At 41.0% G+C, this 19228-nt stretch overlaps 1 protein-coding gene across 1 annotated transcript in view; it reads right to left on the reverse strand.

The window, feature by feature from the left end:
- Positions 1 to 18359, reverse strand: part of HSPB8 (heat shock protein family B (small) member 8) — an 84361-nt gene extending 66002 nt beyond the window's left edge. Inside the window, exon 1 of the mRNA XM_040416016.1 lies at positions 17490 to 18359. Within this exon, the coding sequence (XP_040271950.1) occupies positions 17490 to 17868 (379 nt within the window). The 5' untranslated portion in view covers positions 17869 to 18359. The remainder of the gene's footprint in view (positions 1 to 17489) is intronic.
- Positions 18360 to 19228: the final 869 nt, after the last annotated feature.

A 19228-nucleotide genomic window follows, 5' to 3' on the forward strand; every position in this document is an offset into this window, starting at 1 on the left:
ACAAGCTGCCACATAGCCCTCAACACATTTACGTAACCCTGGCCACCAGAATCTCTGGGAAATGAGATCCACAGTGGATTAGTGATGAGCGTCAGGGGTCATATTCGAATTCGCGATATTTTGTGAATATTTCGTAGAATATTCGTCGAATATTCGCAAATTCGAATATTCGTTATATTGTATGATTTTTTTTACAAAAAAAATCGGCAAGGTAATGATCGTGTAATATGCGAATTTTTGTATTTTTGTATTATATATTTTCGTTTTAGAATTTTGGAATTTTCGAATTTTTATTGCGAATTTTTCAACTTTTAGACAAAGAATATTATAGCACTATATTAGCTAAATTGCTCTATATTCGTTTTTTTTTTCGAATATTCGTTATATTGCTATAACTTTGTTTTTTTGAATATTCGTAATATTCTAAAACAAGAATATATAGCAATATAGCGAATATTCGAAAAAAACAAATATAGAGCAATTTAGCTAATATAGTGCTATATTCTTATTTGTCTAATAGTTGTAATTTTTTTCTCATCTGAAGTTCAGATTGGAAAAAAAATTACAACTATTAAAAAAAAGATTATAGCACTATATTAGCTAAATTGCTCTATATTCGTTTTTTTTCGAATATTCGCTATATTGCTATAACTTCGCTTTTTTGAATATTCGTAATATTCTAAAACAAGAATACGGTATATAGCAATATAGCGAATATTTGAAAAAAAACGAATATAGAGCAATTTAGCTAATATAGTGCTATAATCTTCTTTGTCTAATAGTTGTAATTTTTTTCTCATCTGAAGTTCAGATTGGAAAAAAGTTACAACTATAAAAAAAAAAGATTATAGCACTATATTAGCTAAATTGCTCTATATTCGTTTTTTTTCGAATATTCGCTATGTTGCTAAAACAAGAATATATAGCAATATAGCGAATATTCAAAAAAAAAAGAATATAGAGCAAAATTTGCAAACAACACTACTCCTAAAGTCAAGTATATTGTAGCCTTCTTATTGGCCCACAAGCTAGAAGCAGGGAGGGATCATGTGTACTGATTAAAGAAAAAAAAATGAATATAAAAACAAAAAATAGAATATTCGAAATTACGAATATATATCACTATATTCAAAATATTCGCGAATTTTCAAAGTACCTATATTCGCGATAAAAATTCTAAATTCGAGGGTGTCCCGTAAGAACAGTATTGTGATGTTCCTTAAACACCTTGTGTCGTAGTTCCGAAGGGAAAAACAATTTCCCTGGAGGACAGGAATCAGGTGCCTCTCCCTGGGCCTCCAACACCTCTACCTCAACTTCAGGATAAAGGGCGGATACAATAACCCCATCAGCCAATATCGGAGCAGGATCCTCCGAATCACCCCACCCCCGGAAAGCTATGCGACAAGGCATCCACTTTGACGTTTTTAATCCCAGGGCGATAAGTGACAATGAAATTAAAAATAGTATAAAACAACGACCATCTGGCCTGCCTTGGGTTCAGATGTGTAGCCGACTCCAGGTAAGCCAGATTTTTGTGATCAGTAATTACCATGATGGGATGAATCGCTCCTTCAACCAATGACGCCATTCCTCAAAAGCCAATTTAATGGCCAGCAATTCTCTATTACCTACATCATAATGTCTTTCAGCAGAAGAGAGTTTTTTTAGAGAAAAAAGCACAAGGGCGCCATTTGCTAGGAGAAGGACCCTGCGACAAGACTGCTCCAAACCCTACCTTTGATGCGTCAACTTCCACAATGAATGGTTGTGACACATCAGGTTGCACCACAATAGGAGCAGAAGCAAAACATTCCTTTATCGCTGAAAAAGCATGTAATGCTTCTTCAGACCAGACTGAGAAATCCAAAAATTGCATCAGTGCCTTCAGATCTTCGGGTCGATCCCAGTCCAACACAGCACAGACTTTTTCCAGATCCATACAAAAACCCGAAGATGAGAGTAGGTACCCCAGAAATTGCAGTTCTGGGACCACAAATATACATTTCTCCATTTTAGCATACAATTTATTCTCTCTTAGGATCTGTAAGACCTGTCTCACCTGATCCTCATGCGTCTCCATATCAGGGGAATAAATTAAAATATCATCCAGGTAAACCACCACAAACCTGCCCACCAGATGATGAAAAATGTCATTGATGAAGTGTTGAAAAACAGCAGGAGCATCGGTCAAACCAAAAGGCATGACCAGATTCTCAAAATGACCCTCAGGAGTATTAAAGGCCGTTTTCCATAAGTCCCCTTCCTTGACACTTATCAGATTATATGCCCCCCTCAAATCCAATTTAGAGAACACCTTGGCGCCGACAATCTGATTGAATAAATCGGGGATCAAAGGAAGGGGATAGGGATCACGGATAGTGATGCGATTAAGCTTACTGAAGTCCAAACATGGCCTAAGAGTTCCATCCTTTTTTTAACCAAGAAGAAGCCTGCAGCTACTGGTGATATGGATGGTCTAATATGACCTTTAGCCAAACTCTTGGCTTGGGTTCAGGAAGATTATACAACCGAGACTTTGGCAATCTAGCTCCGGGAATAAGGTTGACGGGGCAATCATACTCCCGATGAGGAGGCAACTCCTGGTGTCCACCCTCATGGGAAACATCAGAAAAATCTGAAAAGAAAGAAAGTAACATTTTAGTAGTTACAACAGAAAGCGACGTGCTGAGACAGTTGTCAATGCAGTAATCACTCCAATCGAGAATCTATCTCGCTTGCCAATCGATGGTAGGGTTATGTTTGGTTAACCATGATAAACCTAGCACCAGAGGAGCAGGCAAACCCTCCAGCACAAAACATGAAATGGATTCGATATGAGAATCTCCCACCTTTAGGCGAATGTCCTGTACCATTTGAGACAGACACGTTTGAGAGAGAGGGGCGGAATCAATCGCAAACACAGAAATGTTTTTGTCTAATGAGCTTGTTGTCAAACCATGCATACAGACAAACTGGCCATCCACTAAGTTAACCCCTGCTCCACTGTCAATAAATACTTCCATTTCCACAGTTTTAGAGTCTAGCGCCACCTTGGCAGGCAGGAGAAATCGGGTACTACCGGTAAATGACAAAAGTACATTCTCAGATTCCCCACCCACACTACCAAGAGTGAGAAGAGGACTAAACACATACATTAACAAAATGTCCTCCTTTACCACAGAAAAAGCTATGTCTTTTCTTAACCCTAACGTTTTTATCACCTGGTCCAGGAGTTACCTGCCCCAATTGCATTGGCTCATCACCAGACAAGAGCTCGAGTGTCTCTTTACCCAGAGTGTCAGAAGAGACCGCTTCCCCATATGATAGTACGTCCCGGGCGAGAGTAACATTAGATCTCTCTCGCAGGCGTCTATCAATACGTACAGCTAGAGACATGGCCGTCTCCAATGATTCTGGATTTTCGTGAAATGCCAAGGCGTCCTTCAGGTTCTCAGACAGCCCTTGACAGAATTGACTACGGAGAGCTGGATCATTCCACTCCGTATCAGTTGCCTACCTCCTAAATTCAGAGCAATAGGACTCTGCAGAACGCTCTTCCTGCCTCAAACCATGTAACTTAGATTTGGCCAGGGAAACCCGATCTGGGTCATCGTAAATACGGTAAATACGGTAAAAAACACAGACTGGAGGAATTGTGATCCGGTTGGGCAGGAGAAAACCCAAGACTGAGCGTCACCATTAAGTAATGAAATAATAATCCTCACTCTTTGACTCTTGTCCCCAGAAGAGTTAGGACGTAGTTTAAAATATAATTTGCATGACTCCCTGAACCGAACAAAGTTGTCACTTCCCCCCCGGAAAACCTATCCGGGAGAGCGACCTTAGGTTCAGGGCAGGCTTGGTTCCCGCTGCCGGAACCCTCCGCCTGTGGTCTCTGAAATTGTGCAACGGCCGTACGGAGGTCGGCTACCTCCAAAGACAGCCCCTGCATATGATCTACCAGTGCAGAAACAGTATCCATAGTTGCACTGAAAAACACAAAGGATACAGTTTTTTTGGGCGGTTGATAATGTCATGGATAAAGGGGAAGGGGAAAACACAGATACACACAAAAGGAAATAGACAACAGTCTAGGCCCCAAAAGCTAAGGAAAAGGGATGGTGACCTCCTAGTAATACCTAGGCCTTTCCCTAGTAATACCTAGGCCTTTCCCTTACTCCTGCCAGTATGAGCAGATCCTGATGGTGGAAATTCTCATACGTCGTATACCTTTCCCCTCTTAAAACTGACGAGCCCTAGGATAGGTAGCAGGAGTCGAGACAGCTAGTTCCTTCCCAGATGAAGAAACCCACGTCTCCCTGAGGCCTAGAACCAAAACACACCTGAGAACAACAAACAGAAAAGGCAACTAGTACTTAGCTTAGAGATGTGTGGAGAAGCAGGAGATCCAAGACACACAAGCTCTAGCAACTCCAAGAGGAAATATTAACCGCATGGTCAGCAGTGTGAGGCGGACCTAAATAGAGCCTCATCACTGATAACAAGCAGAACCTGAGGAAAGGTAAGATCCTGCCAAACAACAACATACAAGGAGAAAAACAGAGAGACCTGTCAGATAGTCTATCCTATCTTCTCACCTCTGTTATGGGAGGGACCGTGACAATATTGCAGGCCTCAATCAATATTTACTGGAAGCAGGTATATCAATCCCCTCTATCAGTATTTTGTGGAAACATGTATACAGAACCCAATAATGAATATTTGCTGGAAGCCGGTAAATCAAACCCCTTAATCAATATTTGGTGGAAGCTGGTGTATCGCAGGCCTCAATCAATATTTGGTGGAAGCCGGTTTATCAATACCCTGTATCAGTATTTTATGGAAACAGGTATATAGTACACAATAATGAGTAAAAATTCCATGCCCCATACAATGCCATATGTTTTGAGCCTTTCCCTGTTAGAAGTATAGCTCTGTACATATGACACCACTACTAGAGCCTATGAGACCACAGACACTATGCGGCTCTATACTAGGGCATACCCAATTTTTTGGATGGTCAAAGAAGTAGACATATCTGTGCGTTTCATGACATCAGTCAGTGATTGGCTAAGTAATATTCACTGTCATAGTGGCAGTAAGTAGGATTCAGCCAGACCTGGCACCATCAGAACTGCAGTGGCAGGGAATTATTAAGGTGTATAAATTCCGCTTTTTTTTTTACAGAGCATTTGTGGCCTTAGGACATCTTTTTCCTTGAGTTTCCCCTTTAAATATCAGTACAAAAATAATCTTATGATAGATATATTTTTACATCCAAACGGCGTCAAATAATGAAAAAAATATATATGTTGAGGTCTAATATCCAGGTAGGAACCAAGCAGATCATTGTGATTCTATCTCCCAAGACCACACTGGGCCGATCATTGTCCAGTGTCAGAGTGATGCAGAAGACTCCACCTCGAGAGAAGAGAGGTGGTTGCTGCCTCCGTGCCAAACCAAGCAAAATTAGCATAACTAACTAGGCCATATCTCTGGAAAGGTATCATCACGAAAAACGGAATGCTCAGGGGCCTGGTTGAAATTAGGTCAGGTACTCCTTTTTTTATTATAATAATCCTGTTTTATAGGCACATTTTGATTTCACTTACCAGTACATATTTCAACTAATACCTTTTTCTCCTATAGAGATTGTTCACCTTCTTGACCTTATAACATATTCAATGACAGATATGTTAAATAAGTTGGTGAAATGGGAGACATTTATTAGCTTTTTTGTTAGTCATAAGTCATTTTTATGCTAATGTTTGGTACTTTAGAGCCAGCAATTACATCTGTGAGTAGACGCAATCACTGCTGGAAATCTTCTGAGTTATTTTCATCCGCCCTTTTGAACCTTTTTTTTTTTTTATTGGATTAAAAAGTAGCAAGTAGGAGTCAATGATATGGCAATAAGCTAGTCAGATTCTTTAACGCATATTAATTATAAGAATAATCTGAGCTGTTATTTGGTGCTCTCTTTCAACCCTCCCTATCAGCTGTTCATTAATCTATTCTCATGCACATGGCCCTTTGGCGCAGCTGTTACTGAACATGTCAGAAGGGTCATTTGCAGCCCTGAAGATATTCACACACCAGTTGTCCTACAGATAGTATTATTCTCCTAACATCTAAAAATAAATGTACTAATCAAATACATCAACATATTGCAGCCCATATCTAGCACATTATAGGCCTATCATGTCACAGTGTAGGACTAGGGTTCTTTGGGCCCACTAGAGGAACTTGTTCTCAGGGGCAGGGCCCGACCTTTGTATTGTTATTAAAGTCTCATAGAATCAAAGAAATGGACCCTAGTGGCCAATGATTAGCCCCAAAGCAGCTCCAAATGGGATTTTTCTCTTGGACCTTTGGTGCCTACTTTGGATTCAGAGACTGGGCCCTCCAGAGGATCCTCTGGTACTGTGTGTAGTACGCCAGTCCGAACCTAGTCACATAGCTTACCAATATCATATCATATGTCTATCCAGTGTCGGACTGGGGTGCCTAGGGCCCACTAGTAAAATTTATTTTGGGGGTCCACCATACGGATACATTCAAATGTTTGTTACTCATACTGGCTATATGTATGTAGTACAGTCAGTCTATTGGGTTATGTGCCACTTGTGCAGGGGGAGAAAGACTAGTATATCCATAGTATTTAGTATATTGGGCAGACTGGATGGGCCAAATGGTTCTTATCTGCCGACACATTCCATGTTTCTATGTTTCTATCTTGCTCAGGGGCCCACCGGGGTATTCACCTGTACCCCTGTGGGTCAGTCCAAGCCTGCATGTACCAGTATCTGTTTTGTAATTTTACCAAATTTACCAAATGAAGCTGAAGTTGGTACCAAAGTGTAATTAAATTGATGACAATATCAGATCGGCGGGGGTCCAACACTCCCGCAGATCGCTGTATGAAGTGAGCGCAGTGTTCACGTGCCGTCTCCCGTATCTCTTCCTGTTTGCTGCTGCAGTCTATGGTCTTTGCCATAGACAGCAGCGGTGAACAAGAAGAGAGACGGGAGACGGGACTTGTGCACTGCGCGCTCTGTCTCCTAATACAGCTAGTCGGCAGGGGCGCCTGGTGTCGGACCCCCGCTGATCTGATATTGATGACCTATCCTGAGGATAGGTCATCAATAGTAAAAGTCTGGACAACCCCTTTAAACGCCATCAGAGAACTTTGGCTTACTGACTATACAGCCCTGAAATTTACACTCCATATAATTTTAGATTCTAGTAATTTTGGAGAGGAACTAAGAAGTAAGATTTTCTGTACATACAGAACTGTGATCTATTTTGAGAACAATGCAAAGTTTTGCATGACGTCACTCATTCTAGGCTTGGATAGGACTAATCTCAGCACATCAAGCTTCACATCCACACCAGAATTCTCAGGATTCTCTAATACATTTGTGCTGGATTTGTCATAGAAATCACGTATGGCATACACTGGAGGAGATATATAAAACTGTCTAAAAGAGAAATTGTATTGCCCAAAGCAGCCAATCACAGTACAGCTTTTATTTTTGATCAAGTTCTTGACAATGAAAGCTGTGGTGTTGATTAGTTGCTATGGGGAGAAAAGATATTTTTTTTGTTTTTTTTCTTCTTTATTTAGTGCAGGTTGTTTTTTATGTTAAAAGGGTATTCACATGCTTAGTTAGGCCGGGCCGCACTTGCGCAGAAGACTGAAGATTTTCTCCCGGCCGGGCAATGTCCTGAATGCGCACGCCGCCGCGCATGCACCATGGTGACTTATTCCTGGCCTATATAGTACAGAGACGGCATGCGCGTTCGCGGCTCTGTACTATACTGGCCAGGAAGAAGTCCTCATGGCGCATGCGCGGCGGCGCATGAAAACGCAAGTGTGAAAGAAGCCTAAGACAGCTAGAACTAGCTCTGTACCTCACATGTATCCAGAGATCTTCTCATTCATTGCTCCAATTATTCTGCTAGATTTATTTCAAGCTGACAGCTTGGGGGGCATGTCCTTTCTCAGGGGACGTGTTCCTTCTTATGCAGCTCTCTCCCTGTAATCATCACAACTTCTAACAGTAGATAGGGCTAGTGGCCGCTGAAGGATAAAATTGAGCATGTCCATGAAGAGAACAGAGAAATAGGGAGAACAAACAAGAGGTGGCGCTATAGAGGTGCATTTTACTGAAGAACTCAGTGGCTACAATAATATTTTAATTACATGCTATTCCAAAAGTATTCAGATCCAGGTGCTTGTTTGAAAATATTTTCCTGGGATGGCCCCTTTAACCCCTTTAAAACATCCGCAGATGTTGGGTCTTTAAAGATGGTGCGGATGGCTAGTGTGTTCCTGCTGTTTCATACAGAAGCTGGAAATCCGGAATTGTGTGCCTCACGGGCAGGAATGCCTCCCCCGATGGAGGAAGGTATTCATTCAAAGTAATGAGCTTGAGGCTGTATTAAGCTTCCAGGCTCTTTACATGTATGCCTATTTTAAACTCCTATAAATAACCCAAACACCATACGAAATGGTGTTTGGGCCCTTGACAAAGCGTGATAGCGAAACGGACGTTGGGCCGGTCTCATGCACCCGGTATGTACCTGTATACATGTTTATTAGCTTGCAGCTGTAGTGGTGGGACTCTTTGTCTCTTAGGAGACAGTGTAGGTGTTCCTAGCTTTTATTCCATATGGATGCCTGTTGGTACCGACTAATTATCATATTATGGGCAGGTGGCATTAGTTCACACAGGCTGTATAGCTGCTTTATTTAATCGCATTCTAGTCCCGTGGTTGCTGGGGATATATGTTTTCCCCATATTCTTGCACTTTCTCATACGTTTTTTATCATATTTATTGTCTTGATGTACAGTACAGACCAAAAGTTTGGACACACCTTCTCATTCAAAGAGTTTTCTTTATTTTCATGACTATGAAGGCATCAAAACTATGAATTAACACATGTGGAATTATATACATAACAAACAAGTATGAAACAACTGAAAATATGTCATATTCTAGGTTCTTCAAAGTAGCCACCTTTTGCTTTGATTACTGCTTTACACACTCTTGGCATTCGCTTGATGAGCTTCAAGAGGTAGTCCCCTGAAATGGTCTTCCAACAGTCTTGAAGGAGTTCCCAGAGATGCTTAGCACTTGTTGGCCCTTTTGCCTTCACTCTGCGGTCCAGCTCACCCCAAACTATCTCGATTGGGTTCAGATCCGGTGACTGTGGAGGCCAGGTCATCTGGCGCAGCACCCCATCACTCTCCTTCATGGTCAAATAGCCCTTACTTTCAAAGTTTTCCCAATTTTTCGGCTGACTGACTGACCTTCATTTCTTAAAGTAATGATAGCCACTCGTTTTTCTTTACTTAGCTGCTTTTTTATTGCCATAATACAAATTCTAACAGTCTATTAAGTAGGACTTATAAGGCAAGAAATCCCACTTATTAAACCTGACAGGGCACACCTGTGAAGTGAAAACCATTTCAGGGGACTACCTCTTGAAGCTCATCAAGAGAATGCCAAGAGTGTGCAAAGCAGTAATCAAAGCAAAAGGTGGCTACTTTGAAGAACCTAGAATATGACATATTTTCAGTTGTTTCACACTTGTTTGTTATGTATATAATTCCACATGTGTTAATTCATAGTTTTGATGCCTTCAGTGTGAATCTACAATTTTCATAGTCATGAAAATAAAGAAAACTTTTTGAATGAGAAGGTGCGTCCAAACTTTTGGTCTGTATTGTATGTACAACAATAAAGTCTTTTTGTGGATCATCTTGTATGGTGTTTGGGTTATGTATAGAAGTTTATGGTCATTTTCCATACATGACATTGTGGGGTCTTTGACCTCTATTAGAGCTAAATGTATGCCTATTTCTGTATAGAATAATGGAGAAAATTCCATTACCCTACACAAATTTCAATCTGATGAATGCATGTTGTGGTCCACTTGGGGACCTAATAAAAAGAAGAAAAAAAAGAGTAAAAGAAAGTTTTAAAAAATATAAAAAATAAAAGATATATAAGAATTCAAATTACCCTCCTTTCCACAAAATCAAAATACTTAAACAATAAAAAAAAATCAACATCATGGGTATCTCTGCGTGTGAAAATGCCTATACTGTTGAAATATAAAAAAACTTATCCCATATGATGAATGGTGCAACAGAAAAAAAATTGTCGATTCGCCGTTTTTTTCATTACTTTACCTCCCAAAAAAATGGAATAAAAAGCGATAAAAAGTTGTACACAACCCAAAACTACAGATCATCCTGAAAAAAATTAGCCCTCACACATCTCTGTAGACATAACTATAAAAAGGTCAGAATATGGCATGAAAAGAATTTTTTAATTTTTTTTTCAGGATTAAAACACAAGAAAAACTATACATATGTGGTATCGCTGTAATCATGCTGACCTGGAGAATAAAGAGCACAAGTCATTTTTACTGCATAAAGAACTCCATAAAAACAGATCCTGTAAAACTGCGGCAGAATCAAGTTTTCTTTTTTTATTCCACCCCATTTGGAATCTTTTCCCCACTTCCCACTACATCCTATGTAATATTAACTGGTGCTATTAGAAAGTACAACTTGTTCCACAAAAAACAAGCACTAGGGCTATGTGAACGGAAAAATAAAAATGTTATGGCTCTGGTAAGGCAGGGAGTGAAAAATGAAAACGCAAAAAAATGGAAAATTACTGCATCAGGAAGGGGTTAAGGCTAGGTCTACACGACGACAATGTCGCGTGACAATTTTTATAATGATAGTCTATGGTGTGGCAGTGCAACATACGACATGCTGCAACTGCGACGAGACAGTCGCAAAAAAATCCATTTGAGATGGATTTTTCTGTGACTGTCGCAGTCGCAGCATGTTGCATCTCACAGTGCAACACCATAGACTATCATTATAAAAATTGTCGCGTGACATTAATGTCGCGCGACACATGTTGCAGTGTAGTTGTGCCCTATGTGTCGCGCGACTTATTGTCGCGCAACACATTTCGTCGTGTAGACCTAGCCTAACTAAGCATTAAGCAGTTCAAGACTGGGAGATTTATTCCTCTTCCTGAACAGATACATTTTCCACTCTATTAGTACATGTAGCTTTGAAAGCCATAGCTTTTGTCCATATGGTTACTTGAATAACGTGTGCCCCTTTCTGTGCATTTTAAGTTATGCAGTTATGTTTTGTTGTTATGCCATTTTTATTTAATTATTATTACTATTATTTTTAAAAAAAAAAATTTTAAAGCCAGAAAAAGAAAAAAGAAAGAAAAATAACTGTTTTCCCTTTTTTTTTCATTAACAGCATGAGTTGGTGGTGGCATATTTTAATTATTATTTATTTTGATGTAGATTTGAATATATATATTTTTTTACTGCTGATTTCTATTGTACCAGTGCCTGACATATTACCCTCAGTTACAGGAGGAATGCAGCCTCCTGACATGTACTGCGGAACTGATCAGGGTCTGCCAAGAAGACCCAGCCAAGACCCCTGCCAAGAAGACCAGGCAGCTGGTGTAGTTACCCATCCTCAGGGACCACATGATCACTAGGACTGGAGCAAGAAGCAGCTGTCACTGACAAAAGGCTCCCCACTCTTGCAGCTACTTGATCCCTGTGCTGCTGCTATCTCTGCAAGAGTTAACGTTGAATGCCTGGGCATATATAGTCTATTTTTAACAACTTGTCTGCAAGTGGTTAAACAATAAAATTATGTAATTATGGTCTGTTAAGTGGGTGCAATTAAACTTATTAGTTTAAATCTATTAGGTTATCATAATTATGAGCTTTTAAAAGGTCAGACATTGTGACAGGCACAATGTGGAGAGCACCTAATGGCAATGAGCAGACTTATAGTCCATCCAGTGCACCTCTGGGAAAAAGTTATGCAAATCAGCATTCTTTCCAGGTTCAAATCTGACCAAGGACAACATGTGCATGGAGTTTGTATGTTCTCCCCATGTTTGCGTGAGTTTCCTCCGGGTACTCTGGTTTTCTCCCACACTCCAAAGACATAACTGATAGGGACCTTAGATTGTGAGCCCCATTGGGTACAGAGTGCTGCTAATGTCTGTAAAGTGCTGCGGAATATAGTAGCGCTATATAAGTGCATTAAATAAATACATAAATAAATTGGAAGTTAGATAATTAAGTTAATGCTTGACCTTTGAAACAACCACTCAGGCTATTTCAGGTGGTTGGCTCGAAACAGTTGAGCAAAGAGAACTGGCTTAGCTGGGTGAGAGGCCAATGTATGAGATCTGGGGGCTGCAACTCTAACTCTTCTGGTGGAGAGTGCCTAGGTATGAGGAATAAGTGGTTAAACATTAATTTATGGGATAGCTACCCTTCGGCATAGATTTATTTTCTATTTTGAGAGAGAGCTAGTTTGCATTCTTTTTCACAGAGAACCATTTCATGGCCTATAAGACTAATTATATCTATTACATACTCTCCATCATAAGAAGAAATATTACCCCCCCCCCTTCAACACCACCTGAGCCACCCAGTTAAAGGGGTTGTTTCACGAAAAATATTCTACTGTTTTCAAACCATCACCTGGATCTGAATACTTTTGTAATTGCATGTCATTAAACATTTAGCATAGTCACTCATTCAATAAAATGTATCTGTATAGCACCACCTGCTGTTTGTTCATTCTTATTTCTTTGTCCGGCTCACTGAGAAGGCCGCACATGCTCAGTTTCATCTTTCAACTACCTCCGACGCTGTGATAGGTAGAGAGCTGCAGCAGAAAAGACACGCCCCTTAGCTGCAGCAGAATAGACACTCCCCTTGAGCTGCCAGATTGATATAAACCTACTAGAGCAATGAACGGTGGCATCTCTGTATCCATGTGAGGTACAGGGCTGGTTCTAGCTTTGTTAGAAAGAGATTGTCATGTACTATATGATGTCTGATTATCATTTTTTACAGTAGTCATGGGATAACCCCTTTTAGACAGTTTTCCCTACTTTATACTGATGGGATGGGGGGGGGGGGGATATTACCCCAAAATACCTGTCTGCAGATGAGGTACTGACTTAGGGCATAGTTTATTAATAGGTGATCAATATCAAAGTTGTGGAAAACCACTTAAAGCAATGCTTCTTCATCTGATGCTTTAATTTTCTTTATGAAAAGGAAAAAAGTCATTTCACCTAAAATACACATTTCTGCTGTAACATTGTTAGTATATTTCTTTATCAAGATTTCACTGGAATGGCAATAATTATAATTGAATTCTACTAAAGTTGCTGCAGTTTCATCTATTATTCATTAATGTTTACCATGGAAACAAGTGAAGAGCCTTACACCAGCACCAGGATCTGTGAATGCCGTAGTTCATGGGATCTAATAATAGATGGTTAAAGTGAACATGTCAGGTGACATCGAGCGACCGAGCGCAGGATATGATCGACCGAGCGCAGGATATGATGGGTAGAGAGAAGCGGAGTTCTGTGATATAGAAGTGTATGTGATTTGGAGCAGAAATCGGACTGGACTCCTAGGAGAGACAGTGAAAGTGATCGGTAGTGGGGAGCGAAGTATTCATAAATTCAATTAGTCTGCTTCGCCGAATTTTACAAAAAACTCCGCTTTGTGACGAATGATGACGTCATGAAGCACATTTCTTTGTAAGTAGTGGGTGCAATGACAGGGAGCGGCGATTGCGCAGCTCTCGTCATTGTACCCCTCAGATGCCGCGTTCATACATGATCGCGGCATCTGATATTTATAACAGAGTGTAAAAAAACAAAAAATGATACTTACCTGATCCATTTGCTCGTGACGGGTCAGCCGCCGCCATCTCGCTTGACGGTCTGGTGTGAAATCTCGCGCGGCCCGAGATGATGTCATCATGACAGCCGGCACCGCATACGGGATTTCGCCCAAGATCTTCAAGCTAGATGGCAGCGGCAGGCCCGTCGCGAGCAAATAGATCTGGTAAGTATTATTTTTTTGGTTTTTTTTACACTCTGTAATTAATATCACATACACAGAATCAGTGAGGTGAATATGCCCTTTTTCATAAATTTTCACTGTGCTTAAAACTTTTAAATATATTTTTATTTTTCTCAACAACTCCTTAAATCATCACTACTGCTCTCTTAAAGAGGACCCGCTCCCTCTCCTGACATGTCTGTTTGATTTACTACTATTCCCCATGTAATAAATTCTGAAGCGCTTTGTCTTCTAACTGTAAGTTGTACAATTCCTCTATTATTCCTACTAGAAGTTTATGATTAAAGAGACAACACCGTATTTAAAAGCCCCACATTTACCATACATGTATGGCGGATGTAGCTAAGGGGTTAATGGAGTGTACCTTATTAGGAAATTCTGAATAAATAGAAGAGCTCCCTAATTTTTGGACCTCCTTCACTAACACTGAGCTAAGACGTGTTACAAAAAGCATCTTTTGTTTCTGTAGAGCTCCGAGTGCTGCCTCTGTAGATGGCCCCTTTGAATTTTAATACTTTTATATGACGTAGCTTGCCATACACATTATTAACCAAACCCATGGATTCCCTGATCGCAGATCTAAGGGACAGGAGGGACAGAGGTGTCTTCAGCAGTTTACCCCCTCTTTCTACTGAAAACACATACACATGTAGCCAAATTGGGCTGGGAAGGGAGAGATGCCAGCTGAAAGTGGCCGGCCGTACGCCAGACACACACAAGCTACCGTAGTTCATTGAGTGAAACTCGCAGCGTGTGTCAGTGTGAGGTCCTGTTCTGACCTCCGCTCCTCTGACAGGATCGCACAGCATTATGATGATTTATAAAGCTTTGTGTCCCTGAGAGTCCTGGAATCTATTGTAGTACACTGACAGCATTATGTCAGTGTAATACAATATAATACACTGACCGCATTAATTCAGTGATTACTAAGAAATGATTAGCAACTGCTATGTGGTCCACTTATTGCTAGGAGTCATTGCCATTGATTTTTGAAAATTAAACCTAACCATACATATTAGATCCATGTTGGCTAAACTTCCCAGTTCCCACCATCTAATGTGTCTCCTGATACTCTCCCAACATCAGGTGTCAGATCCGGCACTTTGGATTTCAACATTCCTGATGCTTTTGTTCAAAAAAAATAAGCTGCTTCCAGAGATATTTTACTATGGCTTTCTTCCCTCTCCCCAGTCACTACCTGAGCAAAGCATGCGTATGGCTGAGAGGATCGGGAGAGATTAAAGGGATATTCCAGCACAAGTAAAAAGCTGTCCCAGGGGCTACACATGCTGTAAAATATTAACAGAACTTTAATTAACCCCCACACACTGCTGCTGTTCTGATGGTGCTGGTGATAATAAAAGGCCCGTAGAGTCACCTGGGCAACAGTATCAATTATATGGCTTTTTGCCTCAAGATGCCTTCTACAACATGGTATGGCTAATGGTATATCTAATGTGCATTTAATACTTTTCATAACCAACCAAAACACCTAGTGTGCAGCCTCTTGCTTGGCCCTCCCTGTAAGCTTCTTGCGTCATCCAGTGTACTGGCCGAGATCCCGCCGGCGCATGCGCACTGCATGGAATGATGATGGTGACCTCGGCGGAACATGTGGGGTACAGTATTTATTTACACTGCTTTGTACTCCCCTTGTTAGAAACTAGTTAAACTTTTAAGCCAAGTACATTCATACGACATGTGAATAAATTTATTGGACCAGATTTATTATGACTGTCTTAAATTTAGACAGCGAAAAACTAGACTAGGCTGGCAGAATACACGCGGTATTTATCAGTGACTGACACCATGTAATAGATTTGGTTCATCTCGCTAGACAATGTTACACACTTACGTAAAATATTGGTTACTTACATTAGACCAATATGTTGAATCAAAATTCTGCCACAATCTTCCGCATTTGAGCCCTCCCCCTTTTCTAAACCACACCCCTTTCCATAGACACTTTTCAAAACTGCAGAAAGTGTCTAAAAGACATTAAAAATTTGGCACAAGGCATGTATGGCAGATTTTTAAGTAAATTGAGCCTTGATGAGCCTCCTAGCACGTTTTGCTTAGTAAATCTCCCCCGTTGTCTCCTCAGCTATAGTTGCTCCCTATCAGGATGAACTTTCACAGGGTGTACTTTACTTAAAGCTCTACAGGCACATAGCTTTTTAATCCACAAACCCGTAAAACATACATTTTCCCTTTAAAGGGTACCCGTCACTGTGAAAATTCAGTGTAATCGGCAGAAAGCATATTATAGAGCAGGAGGAGCTGAGCAGATGGGAAAAGATTCTGTATAAGTTGCCTTTTATTCATTTACACCTCTGCTCTTTCTATGCTTTCTAAACTTAGGATTCATGTCTACAGACCTACTTAGTGATTGACAGCTATCTCTGTATGCTTAGGCTACTTTCACACTAGGGTTAAAGTTTTCCGGTATTGAGTTCAGTCATAGGGGCTCAATACAGGAAAAAAAACGCATCTGTTTTGTCCTAATGCATTCTGAATGGAAAGCAATCCGTTCACTATGCATCAGGATGTCCTCCGTTCCGCCCCTTTTACGGTATTTGGCTGGAGAAAATACCGCAGCATGCTGCAGTATTTTCTCCGGCCAAAGTTCTGGAACACTTGCCGGATCCAGCATTAATTTCCATTGAAATGTATTAATGCTGGATCCGATACCAAGTGTTCAGGAAATTGCCGCATTGACACATCCAGTTTTCCGGTCTGCGCATTAAAAAATAATAATACCGGATCCGTTTTTTCCTGATGATACCGGAGAGACGGATCCGGTATTTCAATGCATTTGTCAGACGAATCCTCATCCTGAAACAAATGATATCCCTTTGCATGCGGATTTCTGGATCCGGCGGGCAGTTCTTCTAACGCTAGTGTGTAAGTACCCATAGTCATGCAAAGTTAGCTGTCAATCACTAGGTAGGCCCGTCCACAGGACTCTTAAACATAACAAGAGCAGGGACTTAAATGACAAATTTTGCAGAATAGTTTTCCATAAAACTGTATATCAATCTGCTCAGCTCCTCCTGATCTATAACATGCTAACCGCAATGTCATGGGGACAGGTTCCCTTTAAGAGTTAAGAAACTCCTACAGTGCAGCATTGTGCCTATTCTAGAAAGTTCTGTACCTTTAAGAATCTCTTAGTCTATCACAATAGCTGTTAAATGCAGGGAAACATATAAACGCTTTGTGATTGCATCTGAAGGTCACTGCTCTAAAAGCACATCTCTCAGGTAGAAGTAGTTAAAATATTATGGCAGGAGAACGATGATACTAAATCCTGTATATACAAATGCTGGATAATTCAGAGCTTCATCCCTTCTCTGTCGGTAGCCTGCCGTATAAGGATAAAAGATCTGACGTGGGTATGGTTGTCATCTGCAGATATTTCTGTCATTCTAAATCATGTACGAAAGATTGTGAATGTCCTGCGCCAACCATATGATTGTTTCTTTATGTCAAGGTTAGTTTACCATTCACTCACCTGACACTTCTACAAATCCATCTTTGGTTTTCACTGTCAGTTCCTCTGGCTTGAAACTTTGTACATTAACACACACCTTCCAGGGCTGGCTTGGGGTGGCCACAGTGTTACGAGGTTCAGGGTACCCTGTGTATCTAGCACTGTATCCGGGAGGGGAGGCACCAGTTGTCCGTGCCAGGCCTGATCTCAAAGGGCCTGACCAGGAGGTAGTGAGCCTAGGCCTTGCCCACTCTGGCCAGTCCATGGTTAAGTCATCTGAAAATCCAAAATCATCATCCAGCATACGTGAAGACAAGCCTTGTTCTCGGAAAGGGTCCCGGCCTCTGCTAAGTCTACTTGCAGGATAATGACAAGTGAAGGGCAATTGACTGTCTGCCATATTCGTGCCAAAAAAATAAAAATGTGACAGCAAAATATAAAAGAATAATTCCAAATAAAAAAGGTATAGCGTTCAGGTAAAGTGTGCGGCTATGATCAGTTACTTCCAAAGAAAGGATATGTAGAATGAAACTGAGCCAAGATAAACTTGAAGTATTAGAAATTCTTCAGAGAATTAAGCAGAGTCATTGGGAGTGAGAGCAGCGTCTTGATCCTCTGGCTTCAGTTCTGAAAATGCCCTGCACCAGCTATAATAAACATCACAACCATCAGCCGAGAAAGTTCTGTAAACTTCTGTGCTGCAGTGAATGGCTCCTATTTATATCCTTCTGTTCATGCTTGCAGCCTGTGGCCTGTCAGCTGGGTATTTGGAGCCTATGAAACACCCTCTAAGAATCTGCTTGTACAACAGCTGATGACTCCCAGAAGGGACTGGACATGGAACTCACGGTGTCCAATTTTAGACGGGCTCCTCTTGCTGGTCCCTCCTTAACCACTCTTCTTTTTCCTCCCCCTCTTCTGTGTCCTCCTCCCTTTTATTTCTGCCAGGCAGGGATGTGTCTGAACACATTTGTATGAGTGTACCTTAGATGATGTCATACTCTGATTTCATTGCTGCAATTAAACAGGGTTATTAGAAACCAAGCACCTTCTCTATCCTTATCCAGTTTAAAATGCAGTTACACAACCATTCCCTCATTTGTTAGACGCTTACCATACATGATATTTCTGCTCAGGTTCTGCTGCCAGCTCAAATTATAGTAATATATGGAACAAACAGACTCCCTTGGGCAATGAATCTATTGTTTGCAAGGGAGGACATTTTTACAGACTAATTGCAGTTATATGCCTATAGATGGATGTATGGTGTCGGAGCAGAACCCACCAAGGAAGAAGAAGAGCTGCTCCACCGAGGTCACAAGTAGTGCTGCCACTCCGACAACACCACTACTCCTTTCCTTCCCCAAACAAGCTGTGTTGAAGGAACGAGTTCCAGCTCAGTTTTGGTGTGGGGTGAGGTCCAGCTGCTAAATGGTACTATGCTACGCTCTACTGGCAGAGAAAAAGCTTAAGCATCCTGATGACAAGCAATGATGCAGCTAGTACATCACCTGCTCATAAAGGATGATAAGCAAGGCCCCATATAACCACCGGGTTGAGCACCAGGTGAGTCAGTGTGGCCATGAGGTATGTTTTGTGCACTTATCCCCAGCTGGGAGTGAGTGCCAGTCAAGGCCTGATGCTGATTAAGGAGATCAGAGCCTACAATCATCCAGCCGGGGGTTCTCCAAGAACTGGCATGCAGACTAGACCCAGGGAAATAGGCCACAGTGACACAGCAGCCCATGATATTCAGAGAC

The sequence above is a fragment of the Bufo bufo genome, chromosome 2 (genome assembly GCF_905171765.1).
Source record: "Bufo bufo chromosome 2, aBufBuf1.1, whole genome shotgun sequence".
Classification (NCBI taxonomy): Eukaryota; Metazoa; Chordata; class Amphibia; order Anura; family Bufonidae; genus Bufo; species Bufo bufo.